General features: G+C 45.9%; 2 protein-coding genes and 1 long non-coding RNA gene across 14 annotated transcripts; 2 read left to right on the plus strand and 1 right to left on the minus strand.

Moving 5' to 3' along the window:
* The first annotated feature begins 801 nt into the window (after positions 1-801).
* On the plus strand, positions 802-7,215 carry LOC136533858 (BRCT domain-containing protein At4g02110-like). The gene is given in 11 exon segments (XM_066526380.1): positions 802-919; positions 1,026-1,115; positions 1,244-1,348; positions 1,731-1,832; positions 2,292-2,376; positions 2,822-2,888; positions 2,995-3,039; positions 3,197-5,956; positions 6,107-6,323; positions 6,435-6,826; positions 6,828-7,215. Coding segments are annotated over 11 exon segments (4,113 nt in total). The 5' UTR covers positions 802-823; the 3' UTR covers positions 6,982-7,215.
* An 880-nt stretch (positions 7,216-8,095) lies between these two features.
* On the plus strand, positions 8,096-14,781 carry LOC136533856 (uncharacterized). Of its 12 annotated transcripts, none has more exons than XR_010778597.1 (11): positions 8,101-8,289; positions 8,573-10,767; positions 10,860-10,958; positions 11,069-11,168; positions 11,299-11,396; positions 12,046-12,164; positions 12,316-12,392; positions 12,535-12,584; positions 12,961-13,020; positions 13,210-13,941; positions 14,567-14,781. It is a non-coding gene; the product is annotated as an uncharacterized lncRNA (long non-coding RNA). The 12 variants fall into 12 exon arrangements; XR_010778593.1 differs by having other exon boundaries at positions 13,847-13,941; XR_010778598.1 differs by having other exon boundaries at positions 8,573-10,624; positions 10,739-10,767; positions 12,961-13,941.
* Positions 14,782-17,798: 3,017 nt separating this feature from the next.
* On the minus strand, positions 17,799-20,898 carry LOC136533855 (uncharacterized). Its single transcript, XM_066526378.1, has 2 exons — positions 20,458-20,898; positions 17,799-20,088 (listed from the first exon to the last, which is right to left on the minus strand). Exons 1-2 carry the CDS (start codon positions 20,524-20,526, stop codon positions 18,316-18,318), a joined length of 1,842 nt encoding a protein of 613 aa, XP_066382475.1. The 5' UTR covers positions 20,527-20,898; the 3' UTR covers positions 17,799-18,315.
* Between the last annotated feature and the right edge of the window lie 2,751 nt (positions 20,899-23,649).

Genomic DNA, 23,649 nt, shown 5'->3' on the forward strand with positions numbered 1-23,649 from the left:
TACCTGAACATCTGATTCAGGTTCAGCGCAACCAGTTTTTCGAATAGGCATTAATCGATGCGGTTATATTATATTGCCCGCCTCGGTTAAGCATTAACCGAGGCAGTTGCTGGGCCGGCTGCCCTGCCACGAATAACCGAGGCAGGCGGCCATTTTGAAAACGCATCGCAAAAGTTTTTGTGTAGTAGAGTTTAAAACATGTTTATGCATCAATTAGAATGTTTTAGGAATTTTCTAGATTTTTTTAGATACCTTTTCCATTTCCCTGAAGTTAAATCTACTTTTTGCAAGCATATAGACATATTTTCATGAGCTCCAAAATATTTTATTTGGATTTGGCATATTCTAATCATTGAATTTTTTAAAAACTTAGAGATATTTTCTATGGTTTAAAACCTTATAAAGTATTTACCAAATATTTTAACCAACAAAAAATCACCTTCAAAACCACTCTAAACCTGGGTAGGAAGATGATTTGAATAATTTTTTTAGTAAAATGTCTGGTTTTGATACGGTAATCGTTCAAAGGAGATGGAATGAACATTTTCCTAATATCAAAACAAAGCCCAGCAATTCGCCAGTTCGTTCGCTGCGTGCGGCCCATCGCCCCCTCGTCCAATCCAACTAGTAGCCCGCGACTGAAGAAGACGCGCGCCGCGAAATCCAAATCTCAATTTCGAGCAGGGAGAGTGTCTTCCCTCCAAAATCCCCATCCCAGTCCCACCCTCTCGCTCTCTCCCTTCTCCCTCCATTTTCAAATCAATCACCGGCGAACCCAAACAAACCCTAGCCCCCAATCTCCGCTCCGGCCAGGGCCCTCGCCATGCCCCCGCACGGCCCCGAAGAAGACGCCGACGCGCACCTCTTCGCCGGCGTCCGCTTCGTGCTCCACGGCTTCGACCAGGTCTCCGCGTCCCAGGTGCGCGCTGCCCCCCCGAACCTCATCCGCTCCGCGGGCTCGCGCTCCGATACGCGTGCTGATCTCGTCCAGTTTGATTTGACGCGGGTTGATCCCGTTTTCGCAGTATCGCTTGGAGATAGAGCGGTGTGGCGGCGTCCACGTGGGAGGTTTGGACGGAGACTGCACCCACGTTATAGTTTCCAACACCTTATATGTCAGTCCAATTCTACTTCTAAATGCAACGCGATTGTGTTGTTTATTCGGTTGCTAGTTTGCTGATTTTTGTTTCGGTGCATTCATTCACATGTGCATCCTTTGATTAAAAAGTAAAAATAAATGCAGGATGATCCAGTGTGTGTGGCAGCGAGGAAGGCCGGGAAGAAGGTCGTCGTTGATCAGTGGGTGGAAGACAGCTTCGAACTCGGAGAATTGGCTGATGCAGATCGGGTCAGTCTCACTTCTCTACCTGCGTTCTATGCTACAGCTGTCCTAACCTTCAGGCTCTGTTTGGTTCCCAGGAATTTAGAGGAATTGGAAAGTAATCTGATAATGAAATGGGAAGCACTTTCTAGATATTGGTTTCAATTCATGGGATCTGAACAGGCCCTAGTGTTTTTCCTTCCAAACAATAAACTAGTGGTTTTAGGGGGTACCAGTAAGCATAAGTGTCCTTTCCCCATAAGAAAACAATGTATGCACACGTCTGTTCCATGTGGATTAGTGTTTGGGTGGAGGAGGACCTGTGTTTAGGGCTATCATATTCTAGTATGTTCTACTGATTAGTCTGAGGATGTGAAGGTCATTGTTTTTTTTTTAAAAAAATTGGCAGGTACTATATGCTCCAGTCAGAGATTTCAAAGGCATTCCGGGTTGCGATAAACTTCACATTTGCTTGACAGGGTACCAGAAGAATTGGCGTGATGACATAATGGTATGTATGGTAAACATTGCTGCATTGATCACCATTCCTCATGTCTCCGAGGGTAGAGCTCTAACAATTATTCCATGCTTCTATGCAAAAACAGTGCATGGTCAAGCTATTTTGTTATTCATTCTGTCACTAATTATTGATTTCTTTGACGAAGAGGTCATATGTTGGAAGCTTATTTTGTTGTTGTCTTTGCTATTGCACTTCTTTTTCTGTTGCTCTCTTAACATGCTTTACTAGTACAGCTAATCCTATTTACTAACACCAAACATCTTCCAAGTCAATATTCTCACCAAATGACACATGTTCACTGTGCTATAGCCTAAAGGAGTAGATTCACATGCGACAGATGCTTCTTGTATTTTCACTCCTTTCCTTGTTGGCACTAGATTGTTTATTGTCAGAATCAAGTCTGGATACCAAAATTTTTAGTTCTCATTATGAATCTGATACCAATTGTAGAAAATGGTTTCTTTGATGGGAGCAAACTTCTCCAAGTCTTTGGCAGCAAACATAATTACCCATCTCATTTGCTACAAATTTGAAGGTATTTCTTCATAGTTTTGTATACTACACTACTACTTTACCTTGAACTTTACTCTCTTAGTCTCCCTATGTTCTCTTATTAGTACATCTGTACATTTTAAACTTTAGAGGTTAGAAATCTAGAATGTATGTCTATCTATTCAATTCATTGACTTGGCAATTTTGAGGCTAATTTCCTGATTATTTTTGTCTCCCTTTTCTTTTAAAAGTGCTGACATGCTGCTTTATGAGGGCTACTGGTAGATACTTGCATTGGCAATAAAATCTGATATTTGTTTCTTGCCTTTGGTTAGGCTTAATTTCAACAAGAATGCAATAATTAACCTAAGATTCCTCTGAATGTTCTCTTGAAAAGTTTGAACTGGAAAATTCTGCTACTTTCAATCAGCTGTAGTATTTTCTGAATGCCATTTATTGATCATTTTTTTCCCTTTGAACTATGCTAGGTGATAAATACGAACTTGCTAAACAGGTGAATATAAAGCTTGTCAATCACCGGTGGCTGGAAGAATGGTATATGCATTTAAGATTGAACCAACCTACCCCCAAAAATAGCTGTTGTACTTTTAAAAAAAAATTGTGCTGAACTGCTGAAGTATTGTATATGTTATTGCCGCAGCTTAAAGGCATGGGAAATCCTTCCGGTTGATCATTATACGAAAAGGTAAGTATACCATAATAATATCTTTTTCTTTTGATGTTTTCTGTTTTACATATCTTTCAATATCCTTAGGATCATCTCGTGTTTATATGCCAGTAACATTAATATAGTATAATAGTATATGTAATGTAATCTAACTCTGGTAATTTGTTTCATTCAGTGGTTGGGAAGTAGAGATAATGGAAGCACAAGCTAAGGACTCTGAAGATGAAGCAGAAGATGCTGGTAGAGGCTCATCAAGTAGCAGACATATTGGCAGAGGGACACCTATTAGAGAGATCAGATCCAAATCTCATGTTGATTCTGCTGTCCATGCACCCAGTGGAGGTCCTACTATCTCTGCTAGCAATGTAGTGGGTGCTACAGGAAAACACTTGGGCACTCCAGAACAGATTATGAAAGCAGACGACGCGAGCACGAAATCACCTGACATCAGAGCTGACTCAGGAAGTGCCCCTGACACAAAGTGTGCTGCAACATCTGTTGATCATGGTGCCATTACCCACTCTCGCATTTACCACAGTGAGAATGATGAGGCTCCTGCAGATCAGGCCAGTAGGGATGAAGCTAAAGACGATCACAGAAGGGAACTTGACACCAGGGCTAGTACCCTTAATACTCCCAGTGTACATAAAAGCATTGCACTCACTATTCCAGCGGACAACATAGAGAACACTGACGGGAACTGTTTCCATGGTTCCAGTCAGATCAATGTCAACAATGATCTTCAGTCAATCTCTTCTGAAGAAAATTTCTCCAAGAAAATATTACACTCAAAAGACTTGAGCAGAAAGGTAGATCAGAAGGACGATGGGCATGTACCTGATCCCAAACCCAACATTTCTCAGTCATCAGTTGAAGAAAACCTAAACACGTGTGGGTTTAATCCAAGATTAGAAGGCAATTCAGCATCAAGAAATGACCAAACCTTTGGCTATTCTAGAAGGCGATCTTCAAAATCAGTATCACCTAAAGTGACGAAGCATGTTGATAGATCTGGCGGTGGACTTGCTCATAGGAGGAAAAGCATTCTTTCTTCAGTCAATTCAAAGGCGCCGAATGAAGCCCCAGACTCGGGGAGTGGAATATCAAGTAGTCCTTTTTCAGGCAAGGAAAGTGCATTGGAAGCAGCTGCTTCTAATGTGGGTAGAAGCCCTACCGAATCTACTAAAGTTGATGGTCATGTAAACAGTGGTCCAACTATGAATTCAACAGAGAAGCAGATGTCTGGATGTAAAGGCCACCTGTTAAGTTATAGGAGAACATCTTTGAAGCGTGTAAGCTCTGCTGAAGTGGAAAAACTTCCTGAAAATTCTGCTAACGATAAGAATATGGGGGCACCTGATGTAGTAAAGACACCAGCACTGCACGAGGCAACAACTGAGGAGCGCTGTAACATATCCCCTTCTGTCAGTTCTGAAGTTAGAAAAGAAAGTTTAGGTGTTCACCAGAATAGGGACGCTGAGATGACTGATGCTCAGCGGGTAAGCAAAATTGAAGCTGCAGCTCCTTGCTCAAAACCTGATAAAGAGGTTTCTTGTCAGAACTTGGGAGAAGATCCTAAAGATGTCCCAGTTAACAAGATCACTGATGAACATGGAACATTTCCCTCGAAAGTATCAACTTCCAGAGTGAGGAAGGCTGGTTCCAAGCGGTCTCGCAATGCTGACAGTAAAGCTGCTGGTGAATTCGTAAATAGTAAAAGTGAGGTTGCACCTTCGAAGCCCAATCATGATAAAGTTTCTTCTCATGAAAACGTGGAGGCACAACAGAGAGAAGGGTGTTGTAGTCCAAATGCTGCCGAAAATACACCATCATCTCTTGCAGAAGCCCTGAACACCAAATCAAGGAATGAAGTTCTAACCAGCTCTCACGGTCCCAATCGCAAGACAAGCGAATCACTAGTGGCTTCCAAGGCAGAGTCTGTTAATATGACTCTGCAGAGGAACAAGAAGGGGAACCGCAGAAAGCTTTCAAACACTTCAAGTGCAGATGAAAATCAAAGAAGTTCATCTCGGACGGTACCAAATTCCAAATCAAGTAATTTGGTTGCAAAGGGATCTCGGACTGCTGATGTCAATATATCTGACTCACCAACTGTTGATGATGAAACTGAGACATTGCCATCAAACTCGAGTTTTAATGAGGCAGTTCCTCCAGGAAATGGTGATGAAAACTATAAAAGGCTTTCAAGCAGTGCAAGCGCAGATGACCCTGAAACATGTGCAGCAAATAAAGTACCAAACAATAGAATCCGTAAGGTTGTAGCCAAGAGGAAACTATCTGCTGTCCAAAACCACAAATCTGGTAGTGAGCCTTGCAAGACTGCGAAGGTATTGGTATCTGAAGATAAAGTTGTCTCACCAGCGAGAGTTGTACAGAGTTCTAGAAATGCTAACAAGGTAACAGTGGATAAAGACCTGCAGAACACCAATGAGGGTAGGACGAATGATACAGTTGGATCATTTTGCAAAGATGCCACGGAAGAGAGGTCAAAAGACATGCAGAGTTCTAAAACTAGAAGCAACAGAAGACAAAAGGTTGCAGATTTAGTGGATGGTTCGACAGACCATGACAAGGAGAACATACCAGTCAGTAGTAATTTTACTTCCAATACAAAATGTGGAAAGAACAGCAAGAGTTCCAAATCCATCACAAAGGCATTACAAAGTAGCAAAGCTGTGCTTGATGAGAACAGTATGATCAAAAGAAATGATTATGGAACCTTGAATGTGCCAGAACCAACATGGTTTATTTTAAGTGGACATCGCCTGCTGAGAAAAGAGTATAGGACTATACTTAGACGCTTGAGAGGCAGAGTTTGCAGGGATTCACATCACTGGTCTTTTCAAGCAACACATCTTGTCACCACTGAGCTGCGCAGAACTGAAAAATTCTTCGCAGCTGCTGCGGCTGGCAGGTAACACCATTTGTCTTAGATAGTTACTATGACTCTGTAGTAGGTTGCCTTTAATCAATTTCCACTCTGTGTTTAAATGTTGTATAATCACTCTTCCTTTTTCTGTTCTGATGGAATCTGAATGTGAGTTTCCTTTATTGCTAAAAAAAGGTGGATACTGAAGCCTGATTACTTGACTGCTTGCAATGAGGCTGGCAAGTTCTTAGAGGAAGAGCCATTTGAGTGGCACGGTCAAGGCCTGAACATCGGTGATACAATCAGCTTGGATGCTCCAAGGAAGTGGCGCCAGCTGAAGCAGCGTACTGGCTATGGCGCTTTCTATGGGATGCAGGTCATTATATATGGGGAATGCATTGCTCCAACACTGGTAAGTCTAATCGGGCAAGTTCTGGTTTTTATCCATTCGTTATCTGTGTTTGGAAACAGCGACATGTTTTCATTGCCATCTGATTGAGATTTCCTCTTTCTGTCGTGCCAGGACACGCTAAAGCGCACGATCAGATCTGGTGATGGCACCATCTTAGCAACCTCCCCACCTTACACCCGGTTCTTGAAGTCCAGTGTCGACTTCGCGGTTGTATCCGCGGGCATGCCAAGCGTGGACGCGTGGGTGCAGGAATTCATGCGGCACAACATCCCATGCATCAGCGCAGATTATCTGGTGGAGTATGTGTGCAAGCCCGGGCACCCCTTGAGCAAGCACGTCCTCTTCAACATGCACGATCTGGCAGAGAGGTCACTGCAGAAGCTCCTGAAGAACCAGGAAGATGCTATTGCTATGGATGCCGAACCCAAGAGCTGTTCTGCCTGTGGATCAAACAACCGGGAAAGGCTGATGCTCATGTGCGGGGGCGGTGTAAGGGAATCAGGCCGGCTGTGGGGTCCGGGTGCACGCCGATTGCTGCAACCCTCCCGTGGAAGGCTGTGGTGGTGGTGACTGGCTGTGCGACAGGTGCGACCAGCAGAAATCTGCAAAGAAGGCTAAGAAGACCGCTGCTAAATCAAGGGTGCTGAAACAAAGATGATTCTGGTTAGGCCCGTGCAAGCAATGCAAAGGTCGTCTCCCTCGCTCCCAAGGGTGCTATTGCTAAGGTAACGACGCCAGCGGGGTGCTCTTGCTCTATAGTACAAGTTGATGACAATAGCTCGTTGCCTTTGAAAAATTAAAAGCACCGTGCATGTGATGTGATGAAAAGATGAAAGCGAAAAGCTGGCAAAACCTTGCAGTCGTCTTTTTTTTTTCGTGTCGTGTTGTACAATACTCCTACATACAAAGTGATTGGGGGCAGACATGTATGGCCTTTAATTTGGTGCTAATAAATATTTATGTAACAGAAAAGATATAGGGCACCCATGTGTTTTTGGGTTTGTTGGCACACAAATTTTGTCTGTTCGATTGGCTTCAAGATTTGTGCGCCTGGTTTGGTTGTAACTGGGTCTGGGCCGCACCTAAAGATGGCAACGGGTACAAAATACCCACATGCCCGCGGGCAATCGACCCGTTGGGCAAGGATACGGGTGCGTGAGTCTGCCCGCGGGCATGGATACGGGTACGTCCCTAAACCCGACGGATATTAGCTGACGGGCAAAAAATGTTCTACCCGCACCCGCATACCCGCCACACCCGCTCCACAGCCTTATCCCTTTGAGGTGGCGTTTGGCTGCAGAGAGAGCGCAAGCTTTTTTAAATAAAATAAAACAAAGAGCTAGGGAGCCACACACATGCGCAGGGAGCCAGGAGCCGTCAGGAGCAATCCTCACACCGGCTGCCCACTCGCCCATTCGGCCTTATCCCAAATTCCCAATCTTCAGTCTTCACAGTCACACACACGCGCGCGCAAGGAGCCAGGGAGCCAGAACCAGCACGTGGAAGGGGACCCGGTGGCCGGCGACGAGATCTGACGGGCACACGGGCATGCCCGCGGGCAAGGCATGCCCGCGGATAGCGGGCGTGGGCACAGGATGACACCCGTGGCGGGTGACGGGCGTGGGCGCGGGCACGAAATTTTCGTCGCGGGCGCGGGTACACGACACTGCTATCCGCGGGCATTTTGCCGTTGCCATCTTTACCCGCACCCGCAAATATTATAGGCCCTTTAATGCCTAGCGGACCATATTTTTTTTGGCACAGTTCATATTCTCGAATTGCGCGCCCAGGGAAGGGGAAAGGTGTTCCTTCCGGCGACCTCGCCGCTCCACCACGCACCATCTCTGCGCGTTGCCACCTCACCGATTTGGTTGTTCGGTGTCGTCTTCCATTGACGGAGCTTGGGAGGTACTTGCGTTTGACGCTAGCTCCCCTTGTTTCTGTCGGCATCGCGGCGATTCGAGAGGTGTGTGTTGCCTCATTTTGTTGCCTGATGGATAGAGATTTGGGTGCGGGATTTTTGGATGTAGATGGGGGATTTGCGTTGGATTTGGGGGATTTTGGTTTGTGGCTATGGATTTGGTTGTAGCAGGGGTGGTTGCTGGGGTGCGTGGCGCATCGGCTCTTTCCTTGCTCTGACGGCAGGCACAGCGAGTGAGCGGGCCAAGTGGGGCTTGCCGGTGGGGCGCGCGTTTGGCAAGCAGTGGCATGGGGGCGCTGGGTTAATCCTTGTTCAATGTCTACAACAGGTGCATCAGGCATGGTGCTTGCTCAGCTGCTCCCTGATGAATATACTCTGGGCGCACTGCACGAGTGTAGCTCAAAATGGAAGGTCCCTGGACATCTGATTCAGGTTCTGTGGCGTACTGTTATAGCTTAGCTACTGATTCAGGTACCTGAACATCTGATTCAGGTTCAGCGCAACCAGTTTTTCGATCTCTGTTCATACTTTGTTTTTTTCCTTCTCATTTCGTCAGATCTCACAGCAAATAATGGTTGTTGTTTTATGGCATCTTAGTATGAATGGTGTGATAACAGACTAGCATGGATATATGGGTCACTTTGTAAGTTGATTTTTCAGGACAAATGCAGATTGTTTCTTAACTGAACTCCTGCTTTTGTAGCGTGTTTGTTGGGGGCTAATTTGTGCCTTATTTGTTTTTATGAGTTGTGCCTAATTTGTTGGGACTAATTTGTTTCTTAAGTCTTACATTCCTCGCTTGATCAAGGAATCCGCTGTTTGTGAGTCAGTATTGCAGGTATTATGGTTATAAATTTGAATGGTAACCCAATGTGAAACCTGGTAGATCTCGGGTAGTTGTGAAAGTGAAACCGAACCTGCTATTTGATTGAAATGCTTGTTCTATCCTAGTTTTATACTGTACAAACTTACTATGGCAGTGATTCATTATGCAGACCTATATGGCTGAGAAAGTTAGATTTGTTTAGTCTTAGTCTGTGGCGATAGATCTTATGCATATATTGTGAATTCAATATGTTTGGTTAGTATCAGGCTCATGTGTCAAGTTTTCCCAGGATTGCATTAGTATTTATTTTATGCACTTTAAACACAGTCATTTCTTGGAACTTAGTTGCTTTTCGTATTAACAGACATGCTCATGCTTGAGAGTGGTTAACTCATACAGATTTACTAACTAAAATACCTCTATGAATGTATCCAACATAATATTTTTGAGGTTCCTTTTCTGTTACAACCATTTAAAACTCATAGCTTATAACTACATGTTTCCTTATAAGATAATATATTTGCAGGATTTGATATACTTAAGATTGTTGCACCCTAGCAAATGTTCTGTGCATATTGACAAAATTTGGTGAACTTATTCAATTCGGTTCCTTCCAATTTATTTCATCTGAAATTACAGCTTCCCAATAAAAACTTTCTGTATATAATATTTATAGATATCCCATCTTGTTGCATTTTGCCTGCATTTGGGACCCTTGGGATTTGAAATTGTAATCATGTGTTATGCATTACTGCTTTATATTCTCACATAATTTTATATACTTTATATTTACTAAATTATATTATCTATTATATTCATCTTTTCTAGGAATTCTTGGGGCTGCTAATTTGAGTGAACACTTGAAATCTGATAAATCTCCTCCAAAAGAATCTGAATTTTTTTTGTTTGAGGCCTTTTGTAAACCAGGTTGTCTGTGATCTGCGAGTTTATTTTTCTGTGAACTTAATTTTGACTTGTCTAAACTGTAAACTGGTATGAACTTAATTGTGAATATGAGATTGCTTCAGCAGTCTAGCATAACATTTTTAAGCTGGATAATTGTTTGACCCGCATGCAAATATTGCAGTGAGGTTGTAGTGGACTCATACAATGAGGTTGCATCTAAATATTTTATTCAAACACTATATGATTAAACTTTATTATTTTTTGTTATGTAGCTATGGAGGATGGTGAATTTATACTGCAAACTACATCAGAATTCTACTGAACTATGATTTCATTCTATTCTTTTATGTAGAAGCACCATTTTCTTGATTGCACATTTATTAGTAGTAAATTGCGTAGTTCAAATACTGCAATTATTGTGTGTAACATGTCAATATCTAGTCTTTATAAATAACTTTATCACTATTTTTTCCTTTTTACATTTGATTAAGTAGAAAAAACATATGTTCAGGAAGCTTGTCTCTGTGGTTGAATCTGTTATATGCCCCCACATTTTGCGTTCAATATCCCTTTCAGTGGGGTGCTGCAACTTTTGATGCGGGTGAAGCTTTTGCAATGATGGCAACATCATTTGTTGCTCTCGTGGAGGTTTAGCTCGCTGCTCTTAGAAAAAACAAATATTCTAGCACGTTATTGCTATATGTAGGTTTGTATAGTGATATAATAATGATCTCACTAACTGGCTATTCCTTTTGTTTGTAGTGCATTGGGGCCTTCATTGCTGTCTCTAGGTATGCTAGTGCTACACTAATCCCACCCTCTGTTCTTAGCTATGGTATTGGCTGATAGGTACATGTTATTTTTTCATCTACCATATGTTTAGGCTCAAGCACCATTTTACTGGAAGCACAGTGACATCACCCTCAAAGGACTCCAAGACCCTCCTCTTCATTGACAAGGCGGTCACCATCTTTGGCAATAGGTACTCTCATGTACCCTCTCCTGCTTATTTCGTACATGGATTGAGTTTATTTGTTCAGGCTTTAGCTTTGAGCTTGTGAGCTGATGCCTGAATTGCTTTAATTCTACAAGAACCCTGATTAGATCCAGTGGGGTGAGGCTGGTGCCAACTATGTCATGGAGTCCACCGGTGTCTTCACTAACAAGGACAAGGCTGCTACGCATCTGAAAGGTATAGTTTTTCTTCACGGTCCTTTATTTGTTTCAGAATGTGTATGCTGTTTCACTTGTTTGGGTATCGTGTTCTCCTAGATCCCAAATCCATTTTGCTGTAAAATGACAACATGATGCTTGTCTTTTAGCCACCGAGAAGACTGTTGATGGACTCTCAGCCAAGGACTAGAGAGGTGGCAGGGCCACCAACTTTAACATCATTCCCAACAACACTGGTTCTGCCAAGGTATATGATAAAACTCACAATGTCTCTTGTAATTTGTGTTAGCACACCTTTTCTTCTGTTAATTGTGATTTGTGCCTACCCACAATAAGTTTTGGTCCTTGTCCTTTCATAGAAAAAAATTGTCCTTTGTGATTTGTGCTAACACACCTTATCCTTTGTTTCTTGTGATTGTGTCAGCCGACACCAAAATTTTGTCCTTGTCCTTTCATAGAAAAAAATGTCTCTTGTGATTTGTGGTAACACATCTTTCAACTTTGTTACTTGTGATTTGTGTCGACACACATCTCATTTTTGTCCTTGTCTTTTCATAGAAAAAAATTGTTTCTTGTCATTTATGCTAACACATCTTGAAGTTTATCAATTGTGATTTGTGGCAACACACACCTCTTTTCTGTCTTTGTCATTTCATAGAAAAAATTGTTTCTGGGGATTTGTGTTAACACCCCCTTTCCTCTTTTTATTGTGATTTTTGCCTGCCCAAGCCAAGTTTTTATCCTTGTTTTTCCATAGAAAAATTGTCTCTTGTGATTTTATGCTAACTCACCTTTTCGTTTGTTTATTGTGATTTTGTGCTTTCCCAGGCCAAGTTTTTGTCGTTGTCCTTTGTGGTCTTTTAGTTTAACATGTACTTAAGGTCTTTTTATTGCAGGTTGTTTAGTTCTCCACTTCCAAGACAGGGAAGCATGAGCACGCCAAATGGAACTTTGTGGTCATTTTCTATTTTCAATGGGAAGAAGCTTGAGTATATTGTGCCCTTATCGCATAACTGTAGGTGCCCCCGTGTTAACCATACTGACTACCAGCTGATTGACATATTTGAGGATGGTTTTGTATGCTTCTTTTGACTATTCTAGTCACTGATGAAAATCTGGTCGTATTGCTTTTTTTTAACTCTGTACATGGTCAACACATAATGCAGGTTCAGACTGCTGACTGAAAGTGGAGGCACTAAGGATGGTCTTTAAGCTTCCTACTGATGAAACTCTACTTACGTAGGTTAGAGCTCTATACTTTTGTATCGTAGCTTTGGGGTCTCTGTGTGAGTGTGGCTGTGTTTGTTTATGATTTTAGTAATTTGTCTTTGTCTTACTATATAAATAAATTATAACATGTTAATTGTGAATGTTTTTGCTCTCAGCTGTGAAGCTAGAAGATCGGCATGCTCCACTCAGCTGTGTATAGCCTTGGGTAAGTCTTTTTGAGTTAGAGTGAGGCGTGCATATTTTGGTACTGACCCTGAGATATCATTTAGCTATATATTAGTTCTTGATTCTGTACATATACTGTAGAATAGTAGGAGCTCTCATATATTTTAACTGTGTGTTGCATATACTGTACAAGAAAGCTACGTTCAATATCCATTTCTTTATTGCACATTTATAAGTAGTAAATTGCATACTTCAATTTTAGTAATTATGGTGCCCAACATGTGTAATATCTAGTCTTGATGACAAATAATATTGCTCTAACGTGGTTCAGTTACATGGTAGCCTGCTTACTTTTGGTAGCCTCATCTTGTCTTCAGTAGCTCATGCTGTTGTTCTTGTTTCGAGCTTAAATGTAGATCATCAGTTACATGGTAGAACATGTCGTGGGTACAAGCTCATTTAGGATTCTCTTCCAGGTATGGTGTGCTTGGTTGTGGGGGCTCTTCTTTTGTAGGTGCAACATATATTGAATTTGTGGGGCCTGAATTATTTATGATTTGTGCCAACACATTTCAGTATTTTGTCTATCATACTATAGAAAAAATCGTAATGTGTTTATTGATTTTTGTCGCAACACATTTCACCAATCTTGACATGAGGGTCAGTGGCCTGGAGGTGATGATTGAGGTAGACATGAACGCGAGTGAGCTTCCTGAACCAGAGAACACTACATGTAGAGAGCTATGAGATGTCCTAGCAGACACAGGAGCAACACACTACAGTTTGGCCTTGCAATCAAGTTGAAGCAATCAAGATCCTAGTTGACATTGCTTATTTCTTTTGTTATTGTGATTTGTGTCAGCCCACACCAAAATTTTGTTCTTGTTCTTTCATAGAAAAAATTGTTCGTTGTGATTTGTGCTAGCACACACCATATCTTTGTTACTTGTGATTTGTGTCGACACACACCTCATTTTTGTCCTTGTCATTTCATAGAAAAAATTGTTTCTTGTCATTTGTGCTAACACATCTTGAACTTTGTTAATTGTGATTTGTGGCAACACACATCTCTTTTCGGTCATTGTCCTTTCATAGAAAAAAATTATTTCTTGTGATTTGTGTCAACACACCTTGTCCTCTTTTTATTGTGATTTGTGTCTTCCCCAAGCCAAGTTTTTGTCCTTGTCCTTTTATAGAAAAAATTGTCTCTTGTGATTTGTGCTAACACTTCATAAACTTTGTTAATTCTGATTTGTGCCAACACACATCTTATTTTTGTCATTTGTGTTTTTGTCTGTGCAGGATCTAGTTGTTCCTATTAATTTCAGTAGCAGCAGTAAGCAATTAACTTATAGCCTTCCCTGATTTTCAGATAGCAGCAGCAGGACTTCGACATGGTAAGTAGGTAGGCTTCCTGCTGTTCTTATTCTGTTCAGTAGCAACAACAATCAAATAACTTTGCTATCTGTGCAGTTTTCTACCTCTCATTATCTTTTATATAGCTGTTTAGGTTATCTAATTAGTTTTGTTCCTTCATGTTATGGTAGTAGCAGTTGTGTGTAAGTGTATTGACATGAGCAGTAATTTAGTAGCAATAACAGCTCTGTCTATACTACTACTACTGTAATTAGCTATCCTTAGTCTTGTTTTTCCTTAGTTGTAGCAGTCTGCTTGTAATAGTGTGCATGTTAACTCCAGCTTACTGATAGTTTTGCATTTATAGTTTCTTGTAGCAGCCATTTTGTCCAGCTACTTATTTTCTTTTGTCTTTTGTTCATTTGCGGGTTGCAGCTTTGCAACAAGCAAGACAAGTGAGGGACATGGTAGCTTGGCCCCATCTGGCATATTTTTTGCGAGGCTTAGTTCGGCTTTGTGTTAAAAATTAGAATGAGACAAGCATTAAAAATTAGAATGAGAACTAGGAAAGTAGGACTCCATTCATTGACTGCTAACTCCTTTGTTGATGCAGTATAACATCTGACAAGAAACTGAACGGGTCCTTTTGATGCAACCAATCTTTAGATGAGGGACAGTGACCCAGAGGTGATGCTGGCCGGCTGAGGCAGATCTGAAGGCGAGCCTGAGCTTCCTGAACCAGATAACAATGCAGCTAGAGGTGGAGCCGTTTGATTTAAATATAGCCGAAGGTGCTAGAATTCATGTACTAGTGCTTTGTGAAACAACCGAATTTTGGTGCTGATAGAAATCTTGTGTTTTAGATGGATTTAACAATCGAATGCTAGTTGCTTCTGAAACACATGGATATAACTCTTTGGAAATCATGTGTTTTACTTGCAGCCAACACCTGAGTGTTGGCTTTTACTAAAACACACGGTTGTTCAGTAGATAGACTCTTATGTAAATGCACGGATCTGATGAAATGCTGTGATCTCCTTTATCAAGATGCCATCAATCTGGGCATTTGGTGCGCTGCTGGACACAGTAAAGCGCGCTATTTCCGGATCGTCCGGCATGATTGTGTGTGCCCGAGAAATGCAAAGGCCGTGCAAAGCTTCTTCGACGAATGGATGCAGATGTAGTACAGGATGCTTTCCTTGCAACATTCATGCACATTTGAAGTTTGCTGCACGATGGCACTGCACGTTTAAAGTTGTGCAGTGGTGATTAAATAAAGAAATCCAAGGGGGTGGATGGTTCATCTGACCAACATCAACATACTCCCTTTCAGTCACTGACATTTTGGGTTTTCCTAAACTCATAATTTTGAGTTCAAATTACAGATTTGTTTTCATGTTCAAGTTTTGTGGGCACTTGTATCATCATATCATCGTATGGATGGAAGAGTAGGTAGATGTCTGGTTGGGTCATGGTCGCCGTTGGGACGGGGGTGGGCCGTGAAGCTGAAGCACAAGACTTGACGAAGGCGGCCGGCGTCAGTGTATGAATTACTCGTACCCGCAAACTGCCACGTGCCACGGTCCTGTCGCCACCTGTCCGTCTATCTTCCGGCTCCGTGCCACGTCGTCGTTGGATCAATTGAATTGATGCAGGGTCAGCTGCCTTGGTTGGCTCTCATCATCAATTTTAATTCGGTGGTGAGCTGGACAGGAACTGGAGTCCACGTCGCGTCGCCTGTGTCCCTGTGTGTGTCCAGGAGTTGTGCTGTCTCTTCTTCAGAACTCAGATTGGATGATCACCTACCGTATCGGTCATCTTAGGGCAAGCTGCACGTATATTAGGACCTGTTTTGTTTTGGTCGGGAACATTACTCAGAGGATCCCAAGCCTCTGACTTCATCAACTTCTACGTAGTTCATTAGAGAGAGAAACAGTTTCTAGCGTGTAAATCAGAACTGTTTTGTGAGGACAAATCCAGCCAGATAGAGATAGGCTCTACTCTCCTCAGTTTGCATCATATCTAGAGTGCTTGGAGTGAGGTCACATGTGAGACTGAGATATATACTTGCATGTTGGTACAGTGTCTCGTCTTTGCAGCAAACCAACAACTAGCTTTGTTTTTCTTCTTAATTATTTAACGGACAGTTTTTTTTTTGTCATGGTTTCTTGCTCGCTAAAGAACAGCTAGCATGCACATTCCTCCCTATCTTTTTTATTATGCCATCGTTGTTCATTAAACGACTGTGAACTGTATCAAGCTCCTCTGCTCATGCACAAGCGCACCCTCCTTCAGTTTCAGCCTTTCGGGTGACCATCAAGCTAAGGGTCGCTACACTAGCTAGCAAGCATATAAACCTGTCAAAGGCTGCAATACTACCAGATCAACATCATCAAGCGATACGGATCATTATTTTGAACGCAAGATACAGATCGTTAGTTATTCTAGTATTCTACTAGGACGACCAACCAAAAGCTAGCTTAGCTACAAACCACCTTTTGTGTCTTGTTGTTTATTCGATTCGAGGGAACCATAAGATAAGATAATTCGACGATGATGGATAGATGGACGAGAATCATCTTTTAGTTTAGGTGCATGTGCATTGCATGCATCCCAGAAATGAAATATCACAGCAAGCTCTGGAGCCAGCGTACTAGTGACGTCACTAGGCTCCAATCACTTGCTGTAGCTGCCAGGTGAAGGAAGGAATGCCTGATCACGCCCTTCCTGCCTCTTCTGTTTCAGGTTCAGCTGCGAGTTTTTAAGACTATTATTGAGCCACACACAGGCAGCAAGTGAGAGCCTGTGAGAGATCATGGTCATGGTGATGGATGGACGAACTCGTGAACATGGGATACTCCTACTCCTAGATGGGATGAGGCAGCACGTGAAGGCCATCATCCTTTGCTCGCTCTGAGGTCTGAGCAAAAGCTGTAAACATCCATCCATGTAGTATGATTGTGATCCATCCGTTCCATGCATGCGCCTACCGAGGCTTCAATCCAAGAACGCCTCGTCATTTTCAATTATTAGGCCGGGCCGCCGCTTCTACTGGGATGCCGTCACTGCTGCTGCATCTGAGTCTCAGGATTCAGGAACCTGCAAGATGAAGCAGCCTCCCCTCCCCCTCTCTCCTCTCCTAAATAGAGTAATCATTCATCATCAGCAACTGATCACCTCATCAGTGTCAGTCATTGCGATGCACAAAGGCATGCATGCTCCGCAGACAGAGCCCATCATGTGCATCGATTAGATAGATATCATCCTTTCTTCTTCAGGGTCAGGGACCAATATATGACGTGGTGAGCCACACCTCGCCACCGTCTCTGATTGTGGCCGCGTATAATGGGAAAAATTGAGAGCTGGTTTTGACAATGTTGTCAGAACAGAATAGAAGAGAACAAAAAAGGAATGGCGAGAACGCCATGATTCAGAGATGAGGCCAGCCATCAGCCAAGCCAAGAGGACCGAAAGTGAGAGAGTGGAGAGTTTTGATTGTGCCCTGTAGCTGCAGTGCAGCAGATGCAGAAGCAGAACGCCGAGCATCCATGCCATGCATTGCTGCCACAGCCATACCATGCCATGCCATGCTCCACCACCACCACCACTGCAACTTTGCGGCCGCGCATATGCACATGATGCAGAGCTCCTCAGGTACAGTGCAGAGAGGGAGAGAGGTGGGTCACAGCGTCAGGTCACTTTCCCTCCTCCAGGGGCCAGGGCCTCCTCCAGCCATGGAGGAGCAGGAGCCATGGCCCACGGTCCATGGGGGACGGGGACGGGGACGGGGACGACGACAACGACGTGCTTCGCTGCTGCGTGATCTCATCGACGACCTGGTGGTGCCTGCCTGGCTGGCTCACATCATCTTCCGTCACACAAGCATGGCCATGGGACGCGAGAGCTGCCTGCCTCGGACTTATCCGCCATGTGTGTGAGTGTGACAGACTGACAATGCGTCCATCTGCCTTTTACCTTTACAGCCTTGCGTAGCCATTGCCCATTGCCATGTCTGATGCTGACGCCGCCACTTTTCTTCGATCCATTCCAAACAACGAGGAAAACTACAGGATGAGCCAAGAGCCGTGCATAAACGGGGACGGAACTACATGAGGACTGCACAGCAGAATCTTCATGATAAAATAAAACTGTACAACATCTGCAGTACCAAGGAAGGAGGGGCTGAACGAGCATCTACAGTACACGGCCAAGAGAAGCGATGAGCCTGCATTGCACTCTAACGAACTCGGAAAAGGACCTGCTGCTGACGCGACAAACGAAGCCAATCAAAATCTCAATCTCCCTGACGCTTCTTCTTCCCCCTCCCCCACACCAGGAACTAGGAAAGCGACTTCCCAGACTGTACAATGCTTGCTACTGCTGCCACTACAGCAAGTTCATCGTTGGATCCACGATCAGCAGCTCATTGCCTCGCACTTCACCGGAATCGGCCGGTCGAACCCGCCACGGGACAGCAGGGTGCCGACCACCGCCATGTCGCGGCAGAACACGCCCTGGAACGGTGGGCTCAATGGCGTCGCTGCAGTCACCACTGTCCTGGGCATTGGAATCACCGGCGCCATCGCTTCCGGCTTGGTGGTGACCAGAACGTTGCCACCGTTTGCAATGGCGAGGGGAACACTCTCCGGCACCGGCACCGGCTTCTCTGGCATTGTCGCCACTTCTTCTTCTTCTTCTTCTTGCTGCTTTGGTTCGGACTCTGCCATGGCAGCCAAAGCAGCAGCCGCGGCGGCGTCCTTGGCCCTCTGCCTCTCCGCAGCCTCCTCGTCCAGCACAGCCGACATGATGAACGAATAGCCCTTCTGCAGCATCCGGTACAGGAACAGCGCCGACATGCGCGCCTGGTCGCGCACGGCCTCCAGGTCGCGGTGCTCGTCCACGAGCTCCAGCCTCTCCGCGAACGACACCGACCGGTCGGGCTTCAGCTTCAGCGTCAGCACCAGGTGCGCGCGCTCCAGCTCAGAGCGCGTGCACCCGGGCCGCACCCCGAGGAGGGCGTAGTAGTCCACGCCGCACCCCTCGCCGGCGGCGACGCGGCCGCGGAGCTGCTGGATACGCGCGGTGAGCGTGCGGTGCGCGCCGCCGATCTCCCCGAACCGGATGCCGCCCTGCGGCCGCCAGCTCGGGCCCGGCAGCTTGCCGTCCCGGAGCGCGGCGTCGTACAGGAGCTTGAGGTGGTCGAGGTCCCGGAGGCAGTCCGGGAGCGCCCCGACCGACTCCAGCAGGTCGGCGCGCGCGCGCAGCGCCGGGATGAAGGCCGGGTCGAGCGCCAGCGCGCGGTTGCAGTCCGCGATGGCGTCCGCGGGGCGCCCCGCAGAGCGGAACGCGGCGGCGCGGCCCACGAGGCAGGCCGTGGCGAAGGGGTGTGGCAGCACGCTGCGGCGCGTGTCGAGCACCTTGTTGAAATGCCGCACGGCCTCGCCGGGGAGGCTGGCGTCCAGCGCCGCCACCGCCGCGGCGCGGCGGCGGAGGAGGAGCTTCACGTGCGCGAGCAGCTGCGACACGGACTCCGCCTCGGACGCTGTTGTAGAGCTGGACTTATTGGAGGACGACGTCCTTCTGCTGGCGGGCGCGGCGTTGTTGGCTGTCAGCAGGTTCGACGGCGAGAAGCTGTCCTCCGACAAGCACACGCTCTCGCGCCGGAACGCCGCGGTGGCCAGACGGCGGCCGGTTTGGAGAAGCACCACCGCGTCCTCCATCAAGCCGAGGTGGAAGCAGGCTTGGCCCAGGACCAGGTACCTCCACTGGTAGGCCTCGGTGCCGGAGCTCCTGGAGAAGCTGGCGACGAGGCGGCGTTTCAGGTCGGATACGTCGAGGCAGCAGAGGAAGCGGGTGGCGCCGGCGTCGAAGCGGTCGCGGTCCGGGGGCAGGAGCTCTGCCCCGGAGCCAGACGAGCAGGACGAGGCGGTGGTGGTGGCGTCGTCGCCCGAGCACGACTTGGCGCAGCTGGGGATGTAGTCTCGGAGCATGTCGGCGACGTCGCGGTAGCGCCTGAGCGCGAGGAGCGCCCGCGCCCGGAGCTCCAGCGCCGCCTCGGCCCGCGGCGACATCTCCAGAGCGGCGGTCACCAGGCCGAGCGCCGCCACCGCCGCGTCGTCCCCATCCTCGGTGTCCTGCGCCGCCGAGGCGAGAGCCGCCCGCGCCTCGCCGAGGTACCTATCGATCACCTGTCGCACATTGCAATCAACGCATCGCCATCAGCAGGTTTCAACCCCCAACACTGAAACCAACCGTACGAGGAGGAAAGATTCCCCCCCCCCCCCCCCCCCCCCCCCCCCCCCCCCGGCGCAAAAGGACAATCAAGCCGTCCTCGAACGCCGCAAACAGAATGCATCACGGAAGAGGACGAGGACGAGGGTCCGTCCTTCAATCACGAACGCCATGCATCTCGCCATCTGGAGACGAAAGGCGAGCGCTTGCCGAACAAGACTGACACCTCGGTCTCTCCTCTCGGGATTGCAAAGGCGAAATCATCTTGCGGGCATGGACGGAGGAGAGTAGAGGTGAATGGGGAGGGGAGCAATGCAGGCACGAACCTTCTTGTTGCCTCGCAGCCACTTGGTGCGTTTCTTGGCCGGAGCGGAGGAAGGGGACGGCGGCGCCATTGCGTCCCGCGCATCAACCGGGCCTGCCCTCAATCGAAGATATATAGTAGCAATGGCAAGAAGGGGGGAGATCCTAATAATCCTCTAGATATGGGAACAACGTCTCCAAGTTTCCTTGTTGCGCCTGCCAAGCTGATTCCGATTGATTGATCCGGATGAATTGGGGATCCGAAAAGCCAGAATGGACCTCTCTCTCTCTCTCCCGTCTGGACAGAACTGAAATAAATGTAGGGACGAGTGCTGACTGGTTTTGCTTTGAGGGAAAGAAAGCATCGATCCTCCAAGTTCCTAGCTGGAAGAGATGCCGCCTGCCTGTGGCTGGCTTTGCTGTGGTGTGGCACAGCAGCTCCACGCAGCCCTACCGCCAGGCCTACGGCGAGTACTCTACACTACTTACCACTGGAGTGGTGCGGAGGGGAGCAGCCAGCTTTTCAAGATGATGATGAGGAGATGGAAAGAGAGGTTTAAATTTGTGCGTGAGATTCAAGCTGCGGTTAAAATTAAAATAGCTCGTGAAATCCATCTGCTCCCAGCAACCAGTACATTAGCAGCAAAATTGTCAGTTTCTACTAACTGCTGTGCTGGAAAGCACAGAGAAACCAAATTGGCGTGAGATAGTAACAGTATTAAGCCCAACACGACACAATGTTGTTGGAGGAGTAAGTAGATTTTACGCTGCAGGCATTGTGGTTCGGTTGGGCAGGCTGCAGGCAGGAGCAGGTGTGCATTGTGGCATACGCCTCCCATGGCCATGGTTCGGTCACATGTGGAGGGCAGTGTCAGCGTGGTCTTTCCAGCAGAGCAGAGCAGGGAGGAGCAGGAGCAGCATTATCCAGCCTAAGCCATGTGTTCCGGCAGTTAGCAGCTCAACTCCCTCCACATCCACCACCACTTTTATGTGTTGTTGTTTTATTATACATTATTGGTTGTTGGGGAATAACAATACTCCACTCATCACCTCTGCTACCTCCTCCAGCTTTCTTTCCTTTCTTCTCCTTTGTTTTTCTTTTCTTTCCTTGTATCATAAGGAAAACTGAAACATGAGCGGAGCAGTTAGAGCAGTCACTTATCAGGACATGCAGGCTAAGGTCATCAAGATTACGTAATGTTACAATACAAGTCCGTCGTCCATGTTACATTGTTGCCAGCTCACTCACTGTGACTGTGACGCAAACATAACAAAACACTAGTAACCTGTTAAGTTGTTAATACATACTGGGAAACAAAAACTAAACTTGGTTTCAACACTGTACCTGGCGACAAATAAATCACTAACGTTTTCATCAAATTCAACAGCCTACTCGATCTATTCCTGCATGTGATAATTCTAAGGCCTCGTTTAGATTGCAAATTTTTATAATCTGGACACTGTAGCACGTTTCGTTTGTATTTGACAAATTTTGTCCGATTATGGACTAACTAGGCTCAAAAGATTCGTCTCGTGATTTACAACCAAACTATGCAATTAGTTATTTTTTTACCTATATTTAATGCTCCATGCATGCGTCCAAAAATTAATGTGATGGAGAGAGCGAAAAAACTTGGAATTTTGAGGCAATCTAAACCAGGCCTAAGGCCTTCTTTAGATCACTCCAAATTCAAAAGTTTTTTCACTCTCTCTCCATCACATCAATTTTTAGCCGCTTGCATGGAGCATTAAATGTAGGTAAAAAAAATAACTAATTGCACAATTTAGTTGGAAATCACGAGATGAATCTTTTGAGCTTAGTTGGTCCACGATTGGACAATATTTACCAAATAAGACGAAAGCGCTACTATTTATCGGGTTGCAATTTTTTTTGTAATCTAAACATGACCTAACTAAGATAAGAGGACAGCGGACGGCCGTGATTAGATGGGGAACAGTCAAAATTAGCAGATGATTGATGGGTAGGGACTAGGGTAGCAGTTGAATTTTTAGGTGTGGCTCCGTGTCGCCGCAGCCAAGGGGCAAGGGCACCATCGGATGCTCTGCCGCCAACGATGCCGCCGCCTGCCTGTCCTGTCGTTCACTCCTTCCCAGCTCCCTCTGCCCTCGATCGCACTCACACCGTCACACGCACACAGACAGCCTGAAAACCTCCAGTTCACCGCGGCACCACCATCACCATGTGATGCAAATCTACAGTCTATCAGACGTAAAGCCTTCTTCAGCTCGTAGTCGTATGCATGCATGACTTGCTGGATGATATCCATTCATTCCACTGTAGCGCAGCCAGCATCACTGCAGGATCAGGGTGTGGGATCGCCACCAGATCAGATTCAAACGATGCTGCCAACGTCTGCAAAGGGCCCAGCCCCCCTTCTTCTGTGAACTCCAGCAAGCCATTGCATTGAATTCCCTCTACTGTGACATTGGCTTATTTTACTGGGCTGATAAGTTCCGAATAGATTGTTGATTGTTGTGAAAGAAAAACACTGTTGACATGGCTATGATAAGTCCTGACTGAAACCAATAAGTGAACATGCTTCATAATAATGAACATAAACACTGTAGTATAGTGATTTCTAGGGGCGTTTGGTGCATGGACTAAAGTTTAGTAGATGTCACATCGGCTATTTAGTTACTAATTAATAAGACTAAATGTCGGTGTAGAAAGTGACCAACAACTAAATATTTATAGTTTTGTCGTACGTTGTGATCGGGGGTGGCCTAGCACTCAATGACACAGGGTTTATACTGGTTCAGGCAACGTGCCATACGTCTAGTTTGAGTCGGTCGATGACTTTATTCCTGAGCCCAGGTGCTCAAAGTTTATAGTGGGGTTACAAATGAGAAGGAGAAAGATGAGTGTACAAGAGGTTCGGTCTGTAGGGCCGAGAGTAACAGGAGCTCCGCTATGAGTTAAGTGTTCAAGCGTGTGCTTGAGGTTCGAACCTGGCGGTTCTGTGATTGTGAACTAGTGAATTTGATCGATCTAATGAATCTAGAATCGCTTGGATGTTGGGAGAGAGCGTATCCCCTTTTATAGATGAAGAGGATGACCTTACAAGTGAGAGGGGGATAGTACGTATGCTTCTGAGCCTTGCTGCCCACGCGCGGCGGGTACAGGATGATGGTAGGCGTCCACAACACTGTTTGATGTCGGATGTAAGTGGGAGGTTGCGTCGTTTTGTTCGGGT

This window comes from Miscanthus floridulus, unplaced genomic scaffold (genome assembly GCF_019320115.1).
Source record: "Miscanthus floridulus cultivar M001 unplaced genomic scaffold, ASM1932011v1 os_1265_1_2, whole genome shotgun sequence".
In the NCBI taxonomy this organism is placed as follows: domain Eukaryota; kingdom Viridiplantae; phylum Streptophyta; class Magnoliopsida; order Poales; family Poaceae; genus Miscanthus; species Miscanthus floridulus.